This window comes from Coregonus clupeaformis, chromosome 19, assembly GCF_020615455.1.
Source record: "Coregonus clupeaformis isolate EN_2021a chromosome 19, ASM2061545v1, whole genome shotgun sequence".
NCBI lineage: Eukaryota > Metazoa > Chordata > Actinopteri > Salmoniformes > Salmonidae > Coregonus > Coregonus clupeaformis.
Genome location: NC_059210.1, coordinates 23201539 through 23214638, shown reverse-complemented (window position 1 = coordinate 23214638; position 13100 = coordinate 23201539). Strand labels below are relative to the sequence as shown.

The 13100-nt window shown below is 42.0% G+C and overlaps 1 protein-coding gene across 2 annotated transcripts; it reads right to left on the bottom strand.

The window, feature by feature from the left end:
- Positions 1 to 779: 779 nt before the first annotated feature.
- herpud1 (homocysteine-inducible, endoplasmic reticulum stress-inducible, ubiquitin-like domain member 1) lies at positions 780 to 12594 on the bottom strand. 2 transcript variants are annotated; one of them, XM_041837360.2, is made up of 8 exons: positions 12216 to 12594; positions 11913 to 11990; positions 11223 to 11300; positions 10447 to 10601; positions 10156 to 10266; positions 6057 to 6419; positions 2131 to 2245; positions 780 to 1448 (listed from the first exon to the last, which is right to left on the bottom strand). In XM_041837360.2, the coding sequence occupies exons 1-8, from the start codon at positions 12375 to 12377 to the stop codon at positions 1272 to 1274; spliced, it is 1239 nt and encodes a 412-aa protein (XP_041693294.1). In that variant the 5' UTR covers positions 12378 to 12594; the 3' UTR covers positions 780 to 1271. The 2 variants fall into 2 exon arrangements, with proteins under 2 accessions (XP_041693294.1, XP_041693295.1); XM_041837361.2 differs by having other exon boundaries at positions 10495 to 10601.
- Positions 12595 to 13100: the final 506 nt, after the last annotated feature.

The window sequence follows — 13100 nt, the reverse complement described above, 5'->3', positions numbered from 1 at the left end:
CTTGGCTTGCTATATAAAGCAGGCAGACAGGCATCGAGGCATTCAGTTACTGGGCAAAACTAGTGACCTAAGCGACTTTGAGCATGGTATGATCATTGGTGCCAGGCACGCCGGTTCCAGTATCTCAGAAACGGCTGGCCTCCTGGGCTTTTCACGCACAACTGTGTCTAGGGTTTGCTGAGAATGGTGCGACAAATAAAAAACATCCAGTCAGCGGCAGTCCTGTGGGCGATAACAGCTCGTTAATGAGAGAGGTCGCAGAATGGCAAGAATTGTGCAAGCTAAGAGGCGGGCCACAAACAGGCAAATAATGGCATAGTACAAATGGTGTGCAGAAAGACAACTCGGAATGCACAACTCGTCGGTCCGGGTTCCACTCCTATCAGCTAAAAACAAGAAGAAGAGTCTCCAGTGGGCACGCGATCACCAACACTGAACAATTGAATGGAAAAACATTGCCCGGTCCAACGAATCTCGGTTCCTGTTGCGTCATGCTGATGTCAGAGTCAAGATTTGGCGTAAGCAGCATGAGTCTGACTACGTTGACGTCCTGCCTGGTGTCAACGGTACAGGCTGGTGGCAGTGGTGTAATGGTGTGGGGAATGTTTTCCCTGGCACACATCAGGTCCCTTGATACCAACTGAGTAACGTTTGAACGCCACACCTTGTAGAATCCATGACCCAAAGAATTCAGGCTGTTCTGGAAGCAAAGGGGGTCCGACCCGGCACTAGATGGGTGTACCTAATAAACTGGCCGCTGAGTGTACATTATTACTCATCCAGAGTCACATTTATTTTCCAAGCTATAGCAGACAATATTTTACATATAGAAGTTTTTTAAAGGACCAAAGAGTTGATCTGCTTCGTGTTTCCATTTTTGCAATGGAAATAATATTGCGATACTAGTATTGTCCCAGCTCTAATAATAAGATACATTTGTAAAGTGCTGTGTACAGACAATACAATAATATTTAAATGTTTTGTTCCAATACCCATTTACAGCATTTACAACCATTTGGCAGAGAGAAGTGTATGTACTGTACTGTATATACAACCATTTGGTCACTATCATAAGGCAGGAAGCACCGAATGAACCACACCCTTAACAGACTACAGCCAGGGGTTTGTATGCGTTGACGCTTTTAATCACTCATGATTTCTCACAAAATGTCCAGGCATCCATCCAGAAGGACAAAGAGGGAGGACTTCCAGTGACAGAGAGGCAGGTCTGATACTGAAGTTAACTGCCCCCTGCTGGAAGAGTCGATTATTCAGTTAGCCACTGCCGGGGCCTCTGGGATGAGGGAGGCAAAGAAGGCTTTGAAGAAGATCCAGGCACTCCAAACGATGGACACCCTGTGTTGAGGCACAGGTACTGCAGTCAGGGGGTGTGGTTCATCCGGTCCAACCTCTGCCTCGGCCCCCTCTTCTCCTGCAGGGACCTCCGCCTGAGGGAGAGGAGAAACTCTGTTAGCCCCACCACCAGAGTTCAGACATAAACACACACTTAAACTGTATTTTTACAACACAGTTAAATGAAACTATATCAGGGGAGTCAAAAAGGGCCAGGACGATACCAGTATAGCCAATATTTTTTCCATGGCAAAACTGGAAACACGAAGTAGACCAATCTCTGTATGTAGAATATTGTGTGCTATAGCTTGGAAAATGATAATGTTTGTTTCCAACATTAGGGCTGTTTTCCTAAAGAAGTTAAATCTGCTTGTTTCCTGAGACACAAACTCAATATACTTCAAAATGACTAAAACCAAATCTAAACTGTGTAGAAATAATAATGGACCTACATGTATACAGTTCTTGACTGTGTCCAGCTTGCTAATAATCACCTAAATTAAAGCTAGACAGTCAGGGAGTATTGAAAATTACAAAAACGATGGATAGAGGACTATCTTTTGCTAATTTTGACAGCGAGGAAGTATAACCAATTTTCAGTGCGGCCCTCTGGACCACGTTGAAGGCCGAATACGGCCCCGGGCCAAAATGAGTTCGACAACCCTGCTCTACATGCTGTGTGACGAATGTTACTACATAAGGCAGTAAATGCCTTGTTATGAAGCCATATCTGTTTTCCACACCCAGAGATCCAGTCCCTGAGGAAATGTGTCTTACCGGTGGCACTGGGTTCCTGTCCTGGTTCTGTTGGTTCTGGATGACCTCGGGGACCTGGTTGTTTGGACCTCTGACCAGGGGCCTTCGTCTGAAGGGGAACCAGCCTGCTGTGTGCCTGAGAGGAAGACAACAGGGATTAATAAAGTAGATCTGCATGATTCTTCTTAAATTGTGTATCTATTCCACAGTCAGAGTATACAGTATATGGTGGTCCTCTGTAGCTCAATTGGTAGAGCATGGCGCTTGTAACGCCAGGGTAGTGGGTTCGATCCCCGGGACCACCCATACGTAAAAATGTATGCGCACATGACTGTAAGTCGCTTTGGATAAAAGCGTCTGCTAAATGGCATATTATTATTATTATTATTATGTGGTGGTCCCTATTAGCATTTCCAGTTAAGAACAGGCAGTGCAAACAAAGAGGAAGTACAAACTCACTAACATGTTAATAATGGCCACTCTATTTACATTCCTATAACCAGGCCAACTAATAGATAGTGATCTCTGTCCCTCTCCTTCCAACACACTGAGACCAGTCTAATCATTAGCTTGGGCGGTGGAGCACTAGCCGCTAAACCTTGTTACACGTTAAGCTAACGCTTAGTTCCCATTCTGCCACGTCTGTCCAGATTAGTTGATCAGGGAGGGAGTAGTGCCCTTGAGCTGACGCCCAGATCTAATCCCCCAGTTATAGTAACGTAGCAGAGATGAGGCCTGCTGTACCAGGCAGCTCCCAGCAGCACATAGAGAAACAGGGGAGGATATATTAAACACTCAACTAGCACTACATATCCTCACATTAGACTGAAATACGGGAGGACATTCAGGACACTGCAGTCACAACGACCTGACAGACTGTGTCAGTGTATGTCAATGCCATGCCTTTATCGCTCTCCCTCCCTCAACCTCTTTCTCCCTCCCTCAACCTCTCTCAAACACACACAGATTTGTCTCCGCTCATACATTTGGAATGTGTGGTTTGGATGAGAGCTGAATCCAGAGCCTGAGGGAGTTGCATAATGGACAGAGAGTGTGACTGCAACACATTGAGCTAAGGACATCTCTTCTCTGCTGATAAGCACAACATATGGCCATCATTCTCTCAGGATTACTGTACAGTGCAATGCAAAAGTATTCATCCCCCTTGGTGTTTTTCCTATTTTGTTGCATTACAACCTTCAATTTAAATGGATTTTATTTGGATTTCATGTAATGGACATACACAAAATAGTCCAAATTGGTGAAGTGAAAAAAATAACTTATTTAAAAAAATGATACAGAATAAATAACGGAAAAGTGATGCGTGCATATATATTCACCCCCTTTGCTATGAAGCCCCTAAATAAGATATGGTGCAACCAATTACCTTCAGAAGTCACATAATTAGTTCAATAAAGTCCACCTGTGTGCAATCTAAGTGTCACATGATCTGTACACCTGTTCTGAAAGGCCCCAGAGTCTGCAACACCACTAAGCAGGGGCACCACCAAGCAAGCGGCACCATGAAGACCAAGGAGCTCTCCAAACAGGTCAGGGACAAAGTTGTGGAGAATTACAGATCAGGGTTGGGTTATAAAAAAATATCAGAAACTTGGAACATCCCACGGAGCACCATTAAATCCATTATTAAAAAATTGAAAGAATATGGCACCACAACAAACCTGCCAAGAGAGGGCCGCCCACCAAAACTCACGGACCAGGCAAGGAGGGCATTAATCAGAGAGGCAACAAAGAGACCAAAGATAACCCTGAAGGAGCTGCAAAGCTCCACAGCGGAGATTGGAGTATCTGTCCACAGGACCACTTTAAGCCGTACATTCCACAGAGCTGGGCTTTACAGAAGAATGGCCAGAAAAAGGCTGATGCTTAAAGAAAAAAATAAGCAAACACGTTTGGTGTTCGCCAAAAGGCATGTGGGAGACTCCCCAAACATATGGAAGAAGGTACTCTGGTCAGATGAGACTAAAATTTAGCTTTTTGGCCATCAAGGAAAACGCTATGTCTGGCGCAAACCCAACACCTCTCATCATCCCGAGAACACCATCCCCACAGTGAAGCATGGTGGTGGCAGCATCATGCTGTGGGGATGTTTTTCATTGGCAGGGACTGGGAAACTGGTCAGAATTGAAGAAATTATGTATGGCGCTAAATACAGGGAAATTCTTGAGGGAAACCTGTTTCAGTCTTCCAGAGATTTGAGACTGGGACGGATGTGCACCTTCCAGCAGGACAATGACCCTAAGCATACTGCTAAAGCAACACTCAAGTGGTTTAAGGGGAAACATTTACATGTCTTGGAATGGCCAAGTCACAGCCCAGACCTCAATCCAATTGAGAATCTGTGGTATGACTTAAAGATTGCTGTATACCAGCGGAACCCATCCAACTTGGAAGGAGCTAGAGCAGTTTTGCCTTGAAGAATGGCCAAATATCCCAAGCTTATAGAGACATACCCCAAGAGACTTGCAGCTGTAATTGCTGCAAAAGGTGGCTCTGCAAAGTATTGATTTTGGGGGGGGGTGAATAGTTATGCACGCTCAGTTCTGTTTTTTTGTCTTATTTCTTGTTTGTTTCACAAAAAAATAAAAAAATTGCATCTTCAAAGTGGTAGGCATGTTGTGTAAATCAAATGATACAAACCCCCCAAAAAAGCAATTTTAATTCCAGGTTGTAAGGCAACAAAATAGGAAACAATGCCAAGGGGGGTGAATACTTTCGCAAGCCACTGTACGGGTGCCTTCATCTACCCATCACCCATAGCCACTGCCAGCCTCACCATTAGCGGACAGGCTATACACAGAGCCATGTGTTTAGAGAGTTGTGCCATTGAGGTTTCTGCATTATGATGCATTTAGATGACACTACAATATTCTATGACAGCCATGTTAGCGCCCCATTAACATTACATAGGGAATAATGTCTAGAATGAGCATTATGATGCATTTACATGACATTTGAAAATATTATTGGCAGCCATGTTAGTGCCTGATTAACATAACATGGGGAATATTTCAATAATGCTATGTAACTGAATGACAAGCATTAGAACAATATAAAACATTCTAAAAGTTGGCCCAACTCTCTAAATACATGGCTCTGGCTGTAGAGTACAACAGTACGAGTCAAAATACCCATAAAACCTAGCGGTCAAACAGGGACATGGTTCCAATCATTTTTCCACTATTCATTTTTCCCCATTGGGGATTTTAGAAACACTTAAAATAAGGGTTGTTTTTTGTCTAGGCTTAGCCTGGCATGACGTTTTGATAACCATGTAAATCTCTGTAGGACAAGGTGACTTTTATCAATATATTCGCCTGTATTTACACCCCCAAAAAAGGAAATGCTAATTAGCTGCTAATATGGCTATCATAAAAAAAACTACAAATACCATGATGATCTGGACAAGACTGCCGAATCAAGGCAAAGGTAAGAATCTATGGATGAACTATCTAATTTTATCTAAATGTAGTAATGAATAAATTGGCTTAATTTCTTTCAATGGACAATTCTGTGAACTGTCTTGTGCAAGTTTTAAATTGACACAATACCTGTTAGCAAACGTGTCAGCTAGAGTTGACGTGCAGGAGCTTGCAGGGATTTGTAGTTTTGCATGATGTCTACTTTGACGCTAATTAGCATTTTTGGATCTGAGAGTAAATAGAGCCGATTGATAAAAAAGTTACCTTGTCCCAGAGAGATTTACATGGTTATCAAAACGTCACGCCAGGGTAAGCCTACACGAAACACAGCCCTTATTTGAAGTGTTTCTAAAATCCTCTATGGGAAAAATGAATGGTGGAAAGCTTATGTAGGCTTCGGCTACATATCCCCAAGTACTGTGCACTTACTTCTCCAACATAAGCAAACATGAGATGGGTAGATAAGAACAAACATAAACACAATCACATCAACAGTCAACTCACAGGTACATAAGGAGCAGGCTGCTCATGACCAGGGCGAAGCGGCTCAGGCTGGAGTAGAAGTAGACGATACTGAGAAACACTCCCAGACGGGCAGCCGTGTACACCCAGTCCAGCCAATCACGATCCATATCCTCCTCATCCTCCATCACAGGCCCGCCCTGGGCGTTCATCCGCAGGTTCTGATTGGCTGCTCCCGGGTTGATAAAGGCGGCGTCCTGTGCATTCTGATTGGCTGGAAGGTTGTCAATGGGGGCCTGATTGGGCAGGGCTGCTGGGACAGCGGCTTGGTGGGGAGCGACAGGAAGGGATGGGCCGGCGGCTGGGGCAAAGGGGGCGGAGGCTGCTGCTGCGTAGGCTGCATGGCTATGGGACAAAAGACAGATACAGGATGTTTCTTAATATGCATATTACCGTGCTCCACACTCTCATGCTCCGAGTGCATTCTCCAACGATGTTCTCTTGAGTACGTTCTTGTGAGGACGAGAATGTGGAGAATGCATAAAACAACCTTCTACCAGCCAGGTCAATGACAACAATAGACTAAACAAGATATACACAAAGCAAACATTTTACTTCATAACTATCAGCTAGCTATATGTGAATCGTAATAATGTAGCTAACCAGATAGTTTAACAGGCAAAACTGACCTAGAACGAATATTATGCAAGGTAGACGTCAATTCTTTGTGGGTAGCTAGCTAACGATTCTTTGTGGCTAACAGCAGTAGCTAGCCAGTTAGCCCAATTGACTTTTTATGGGCTTGCGATCTACGGTACGTCGGCAGGTAAACATTCCAAAATTAACACCGAATGTATTTATTAACGTATCAAGATAAAATATTGTACTCAGGCAACATATTACATGTGAATAGGCAACATTTGTATTTTCTCTCGCTTCAGCTCAAATAATGATATAAAGAAATGTAGCGTATTTTTTTACGTGGTTGCGACATTTCTTTAAAAAAATTTTTAGGGGGTAGATCAGCTTTAATATTGCAGATAGATTGTAACTTCCATCAATGTAATTGTCTGCATCACTTCCAATCCCCCATATGTTGTTGTTTTTCTCGCAAATATATACACCGTAGCCAAATACATTTAAACTCAGTCTTTCACAATTCCTGACATTTAATCCTAGTAAAAATCCCCTGTCTTAGGTCAGTTAGGATCACCACTTTATTTTAAGAATGTGAAATGTCAGAATAATAGTTGAGAGAATGATTTATTTCAGCTTTTATTTATTTCATCACATTCCCAGTGGATCAGAAGTTTACATACACTCAATTAGTATTTGGTAGCATTGCCTTTAAATTGGGTCAAACGTGTCAGGTAGCCTTCCACAAGCTTCCCACAATAAGTTGGGTGAATTTTGGCCCATGCCTCCTGACAGAGCTGGTGTAACTGAGTCAGGTTTGTAGGCCTCTTTACTCGCACACGCTTTTTCAGTTCTGCCCACAAATTTTCTATAGGATTGAGGTCAGGGCTTTATGATGGCCACTCCAACACGTTGACTTTGTTGTCCTTAAGCCATTTTGCCACAACTTTGGAAGTATGCTTGGGGTCATTGTCCATTTGGAAGACCCATTTGCGACCAAGCTTTAACTTCCTGACTGATGTCTTGAGATGTTGCTTCAATATATCCACATAATTTTCCTTCCTCATGATGCCATCTATTTTGTGAAGTGCAGCAAAGCACCCCCACAGCATGATGCTGCCACCCTTGTGCTTCACGGTTGGGATGGTGTTCTTCGGCTTGCAAGCAATCCCCTTTTCCCTCCAAACATAACGATGGTCATTATGGGCAAACAGTTCTATTTTTGTTTCATCAGACCAGAGGACATTTCTCCAAAAAGTACGATATTTGTCCCCATGTGCAGTTGCAAACCGTAGTCTGGCTTTTTTATGGCGGTTTTGGAGCAGTGGCTTCTTCCTTGCTGAGCGGCCTTTCAGGTTATGTCGATATAGGACTAATTTTACTGTGGATATAGATACTTTTGTACCCGTTTCATCCAGCATCTTCACAAGGTCCTTTGCTGTTGTTCTGGGATTGATTTGCACTTTTCGCACCAAAGTACGTTCATCTCTAGGAGACAGAACGCGTCTCCTTCCTGAGCGGTATGACTGCTGCGTGGTCCCATGGTGTTTATACTTGCGTACTATTGTTTGTACAGATGAACGTGGTACCTTCAACCTAAGTGTATGTAAACTTCCAACTTCAACTGTACATATACACATACATACATATAAATACATATACATACATATCCTTTAAAAAAATATATTTCCCTTTATTACTTTCCAACCCCACCACCCCTTCCCTAATTGGAGTAAACTAGTGAACAACAACACTTAGGCCTCTACTTCCAGCTTATACATACTATATAAATTTTATGGACACAGTCAATTTTACAATAATTATATTTTTTTATTTTTACTCCTGAACTTCCTCTACCCTCAACCTCTCCGATTATTTTCATGATGTCCATCCGGCTTGCCTCTATATGCCATATCTTTCCTGTGCTCTGTCACAAAAGCTCTCAACCTATAACCTATATTCTTATTATGGACATAGTATGCTTTACATGAGTTATCTCGTTGTTATTAGTTGTTAGTTGTTATTAGTCCCATCTTTCAGCTCCATTCAACACCTCCCATCTATCTCTTCACACCATCCATATTGGATTTCTATTTGCCATATATTTTTCAACTGTACTGTGATGTTTCACAAAAGTTCTGAACCCTTCTATTCTCATTGTTTCTACAGATTGTAAATTGAAAATAATTTTTTTTGCTAAAAATGGTATTATATTATTGATCGATTGACTATGACTTTTCAGATCACCCAGTAGTGCTATCTGCAGGGTTAGCTCCAGGTAAATGTTGCAATCCTTCAGCCATTCCTGGACCTGTGTCCAAAAACAAGGTACAAATGGACAGTACCAAAACAAAGGATCTAATGATTCTGTCTCTTCGCAGCAAAATCTGCAGAGCTGGGAAGATTGTATCCCCCATATAAATAACATTTTATTGGTAGCAAGAATTTTGTATAATAATTTAAATTGGAAAATTCTACATTTTGAATGCAGCGTCGTTTTGCTTATCAGTTCATAAACACTATGCCATGGAATCGGTATGTCAAAAATCTCTTCCCAACTATTTTGCAATCTATATGGGACAGCTGTCAATCCTTTGGTCCTTAAATGAAACTGGTATACTTATTTATTTATCACAATTTTCTTTAACCAATTATGTTCTTTAATAATAATAATAATAATAATAATATATAATATGCCATTTAGCAGACGCTTTTATCCAAAGCGACTTACAGTCATGTGCGCATACATTTTTACGTATGGGTGGTCCCGGGGTTCGAACCCACTACCCTGGCGTTACAAGCGCCATGCTCTACCAATTGAGCTACAGAGGGCCGACAGACAAGTTCCTTACCTTTTCCCCCTTCCACTTTCCTCTTCCATTTTTGCGGTAATGCTGCAATTATTTGGTTGTAATTTTGGGTAGAGCAGACATTTCCATATGTTTTTGTTAGCTGCATGTGCAACATAACTCCACCAGTCCTACATATAATATCATTTACGAAGATTATACCTTTTTTAAACATGTTTTCAAAAAATAATGGTTTTTTATCAATTAGTATATTTGAGTTTAACTACAATATTTGTTGCATTATTTATTCTGTCGTTCCTGCGTCATATTTCTTTGCTTACTTTCCGTTGAAGCTTGCATCGATGCATGCTTCAAAATATGTACAAATGGAGTACGCATTCAAGAAGTGCCTTTCATGCTCTGTTTCGCATACATGATTTGGACTCATACTCCGACCCTCCCGTGCTCCAATTTGCATGCTCGGAGCACGGTACTATGCATTTTGAGAAACACCTACAGTAAGCCAGGGGTGTCAAACTAATTTTGCTCCACATTTGTTTTCAATGACTGTTAACAAGCTGTACAGAGTGAAGAGACTATGAATCATTCCCACCAGGATTTCTCTGGGATTTGTTTTATATTTGCGGGCAAAAATGCTTGATTTTGCTGCAGCAATTCTGACATAATTGCTAAAATGCTTGTGATTGAATACTTACTACTGCATGTAGTATTGGCGAGCATACATGTGCTGCAGCCAGAGCAGCTGTTGAGGGCTGTAGAGGGAGTAGGTGGGGAAGGTTGGGTTGGTTATCTCTGCTGCCCCTGGCCTAGTGACACACAGGATAATAGCAGTGTGAATTGCATGTCATATCAGACTGAAGGATAGACCAACGTATTGCATATAATCTCTCCCAGCAATATAACTTTTCATAAAGCAACACAAGTAATAGTTATGGGACTAATATCACCAGCCTTATGCAAAGAATTCACTTGTCTTGTTAACTCACGATGTAGTGCCAGGCCATGCGGGTGGGGTGGGAGAGGTGGAAGTGTACCTTCGTTGTCTCAGCTCTGGTTCAGTGGGCACAGATGGGGCTGGGGTGACACCCTCTTCGTTCTGTCTGGTAGGCATGGCAGAGGGTTGTGGTTCTGGCTCTCTGACCTGAATCAAAAGTGAGACATGGTGTTAACACCACAGGTGCGGACATACATACTGTACAAAGTGACTGCAGTGAATAGCTGCAGTGAATTTTCAGAGATGCAATGTTATGGTCTCCAGAGATTCCTAATGAGAGTAGTTGTGCACCGGTCTCCTGCTATCCACTGAGCTGGGACTCCTCTCTCCAGAGACCAGAACAGACTCAGCTCTGACACCTCCTCAACCACTGATTGGGGGACTACTTTAGATGATTTAGCTGATAGGGCGTTTTGGCTTATCAAATTATTCGTAATCAACCATGTGAGGTGTCTTTTTCCTAATCTGAATGTCTGGCTTTGACTGTCGTTTGTCAGCTCCGGGAGCTCCCAATTACAGCTACAAATCATATTAATGAGGTGTGTAGGGTTTCTAAAGGAGAGCACAAGGGAATCACTGGCACGGCAGAACTAAAAACAAAAACGTTTCCTGGTTTGGCACAATATCTTGGGGAGCAACAACTGAGGCATTGTTAACTGATGCTATTTAATGAGTATATTTAAAATAGCTTCACCTAGGTCTACATCATAACCTTCACATAGAGTACATGTCACAGTTTGAGATGGGGTTCCATATGGGGTACTTTACCTTGGGTCTTGCTCCTAGTGGACCTCTGGGCTGAGTTCTGACTGCACACACCAGGTGCACAGTGGGTGTTAGGTCCGTCTGTGAAGACATACATGATGAGATATCCCAGGCGGCATAAGACACAAGAACATCACATCCATTCTTGGCACGGGACATAGAGGGACACTCATTCAACCTTTTGAAGTAAAAAATGTATAAAAAAGAATGGCTTTGAAAAATCCTGTGAGAAAAGTAGTGAATGCAACATTAAACAAAATCTGACTGATCTGAAGTTCAAAAAAGGGGACTGCATTCATAACAGTCCTGACAGGGGCTTCTATGGGCTTGAACTCCAGGGATGTCAAAGCACAGTTCAGTTTTGCTCTCGGCATTAATCTGAGATTCTAGTATTGTAATTCATTGACATAACAGATTAAATATACACACTGTTCAGCACAGTTTTATAGGTAATGCAGTAGTACTAAAAATAACTAGGACATAGGTTTAGCAATTCTCTGCCTGATTTCAGGTATTTGTGTAGCCCTGTAGGCAGACTGCATCCCTGATCTAGGCACATAATGTTGAATCAATAACATTATTTTTTTACTGATGATACCTGCAATCTGACCAGATGGCACATAACTCTGTATATAGCTAGAGTTCTGAGAATATGTCTAGTTGATATTTCGGTGAATAGGCACACACACGTACCTTTCTGAAAATATCTCTGACATGCAGTTGGTCTGGGAGCAGCTTGCCAGAGTAAATAAGTCTCTGATCACTTTCAGCCTGTGGGGGAAAGGAGGACAGATTTCAACACAACACACACTGACAGCAACCATGATTTATACATACACAACTATGTATAGCCTAGCTAGCTGTTTAGATTGCATGATTGTTATTGACACTAGCTAGTAGTATGACATTATAGCTGGCTAACTTACTGGACCAATCTAACTTGGCAAGGACTGGCTAGCTAGCCAAGTTAGCTAGATAGCTATCACATTTACTCACCGGGTTGTTTGGGTACACCCTCGATAAATGAGTCTTCAACTCTTTCACTGTCCAGTCCGTGTCAACTCCTTCAATCGTTTGATCCCCGTGCGCTTGATTCGGTGTTTTTATCACAAGCGTGATTGTCTTTTGTCTAACGTTAGGAAAACCACTGTTGTCCATTTTTGTTTTCTTGTGACCTCTCCCAACGCAACCTATTAGTTATAATATCAACGGAGTAAGTAACTACAGCATCTAATCATCTAGCTAAAATGTCAGAGAAACAAATGAATTTATTCAGCCGACAACCTTTTAGTTGAGATGATGAGGAAGTAAGTAACTAGCTAGCTATTTGACACAGCCTGTCGTTGTGTGAAAAGGAATGTTGTTTGGAAACACACTGTGGCTTGCTGTGATTGGATAACCAAGGCTCGTGATCAGACGTGGAGGCTCCAGCTCAGGGAGAAGTCTGTATTGCGCATGCTCTGTAAACATTATCATACTAGCGATGAAGTTGCAGTTCATCAGGGGTTCGCAAACTTTTTCTGCACACGACCCCAAATTGACAGTAGAAAATACAGGGGACCCCACTTGAAAATAAGTAGATTCCCTAGTTAACGCAGTGTGCTCACATTCTCTCAGTTTTAGGTCTCGCAGGCTGTCCCAACACATTACATTAAAGCGCATTCTAATACCCTAAAAGGCCCTTAGTTGTGGAACAAGTGGTGGGAAAAGTACCCAATTGTCATACTTGAGTAAAAGTAAAGATACCTTAATATAAAATGACTCAAGTAAAAGTAAAAGTCACCCAGTAAAATACTACTTGAGTAAAAGTCTAAAAGTATTTGGTTTTAAATATACTTAAGTATCAAAAGTAAATGTAATTGCTAAAATATACTTCAGTAT

Excerpts from the sequence above, each read along its gene's own strand:
- herpud1 (XM_041837360.2), bottom strand. The coding sequence starts at position 12,377 with ATGGACAACAGTGGTTTTCCTAACGTTAGACAAAAGACAATCACGCTT. Across the intron at positions 11,991-12,215 it reads GGGTGTACCCAAACAACCCG|GCTGAAAGTGATCAGAGACT; the intron begins GTGAGTAAATGT and ends TTTCCCCCACAG. Across the intron at positions 10,267-10,446 it reads GCATGGCCTGGCACTACATC|GCCAGGGGCAGCAGAGATAA; the intron begins GTGAGTTAACAA and ends GTGTGTCACTAG.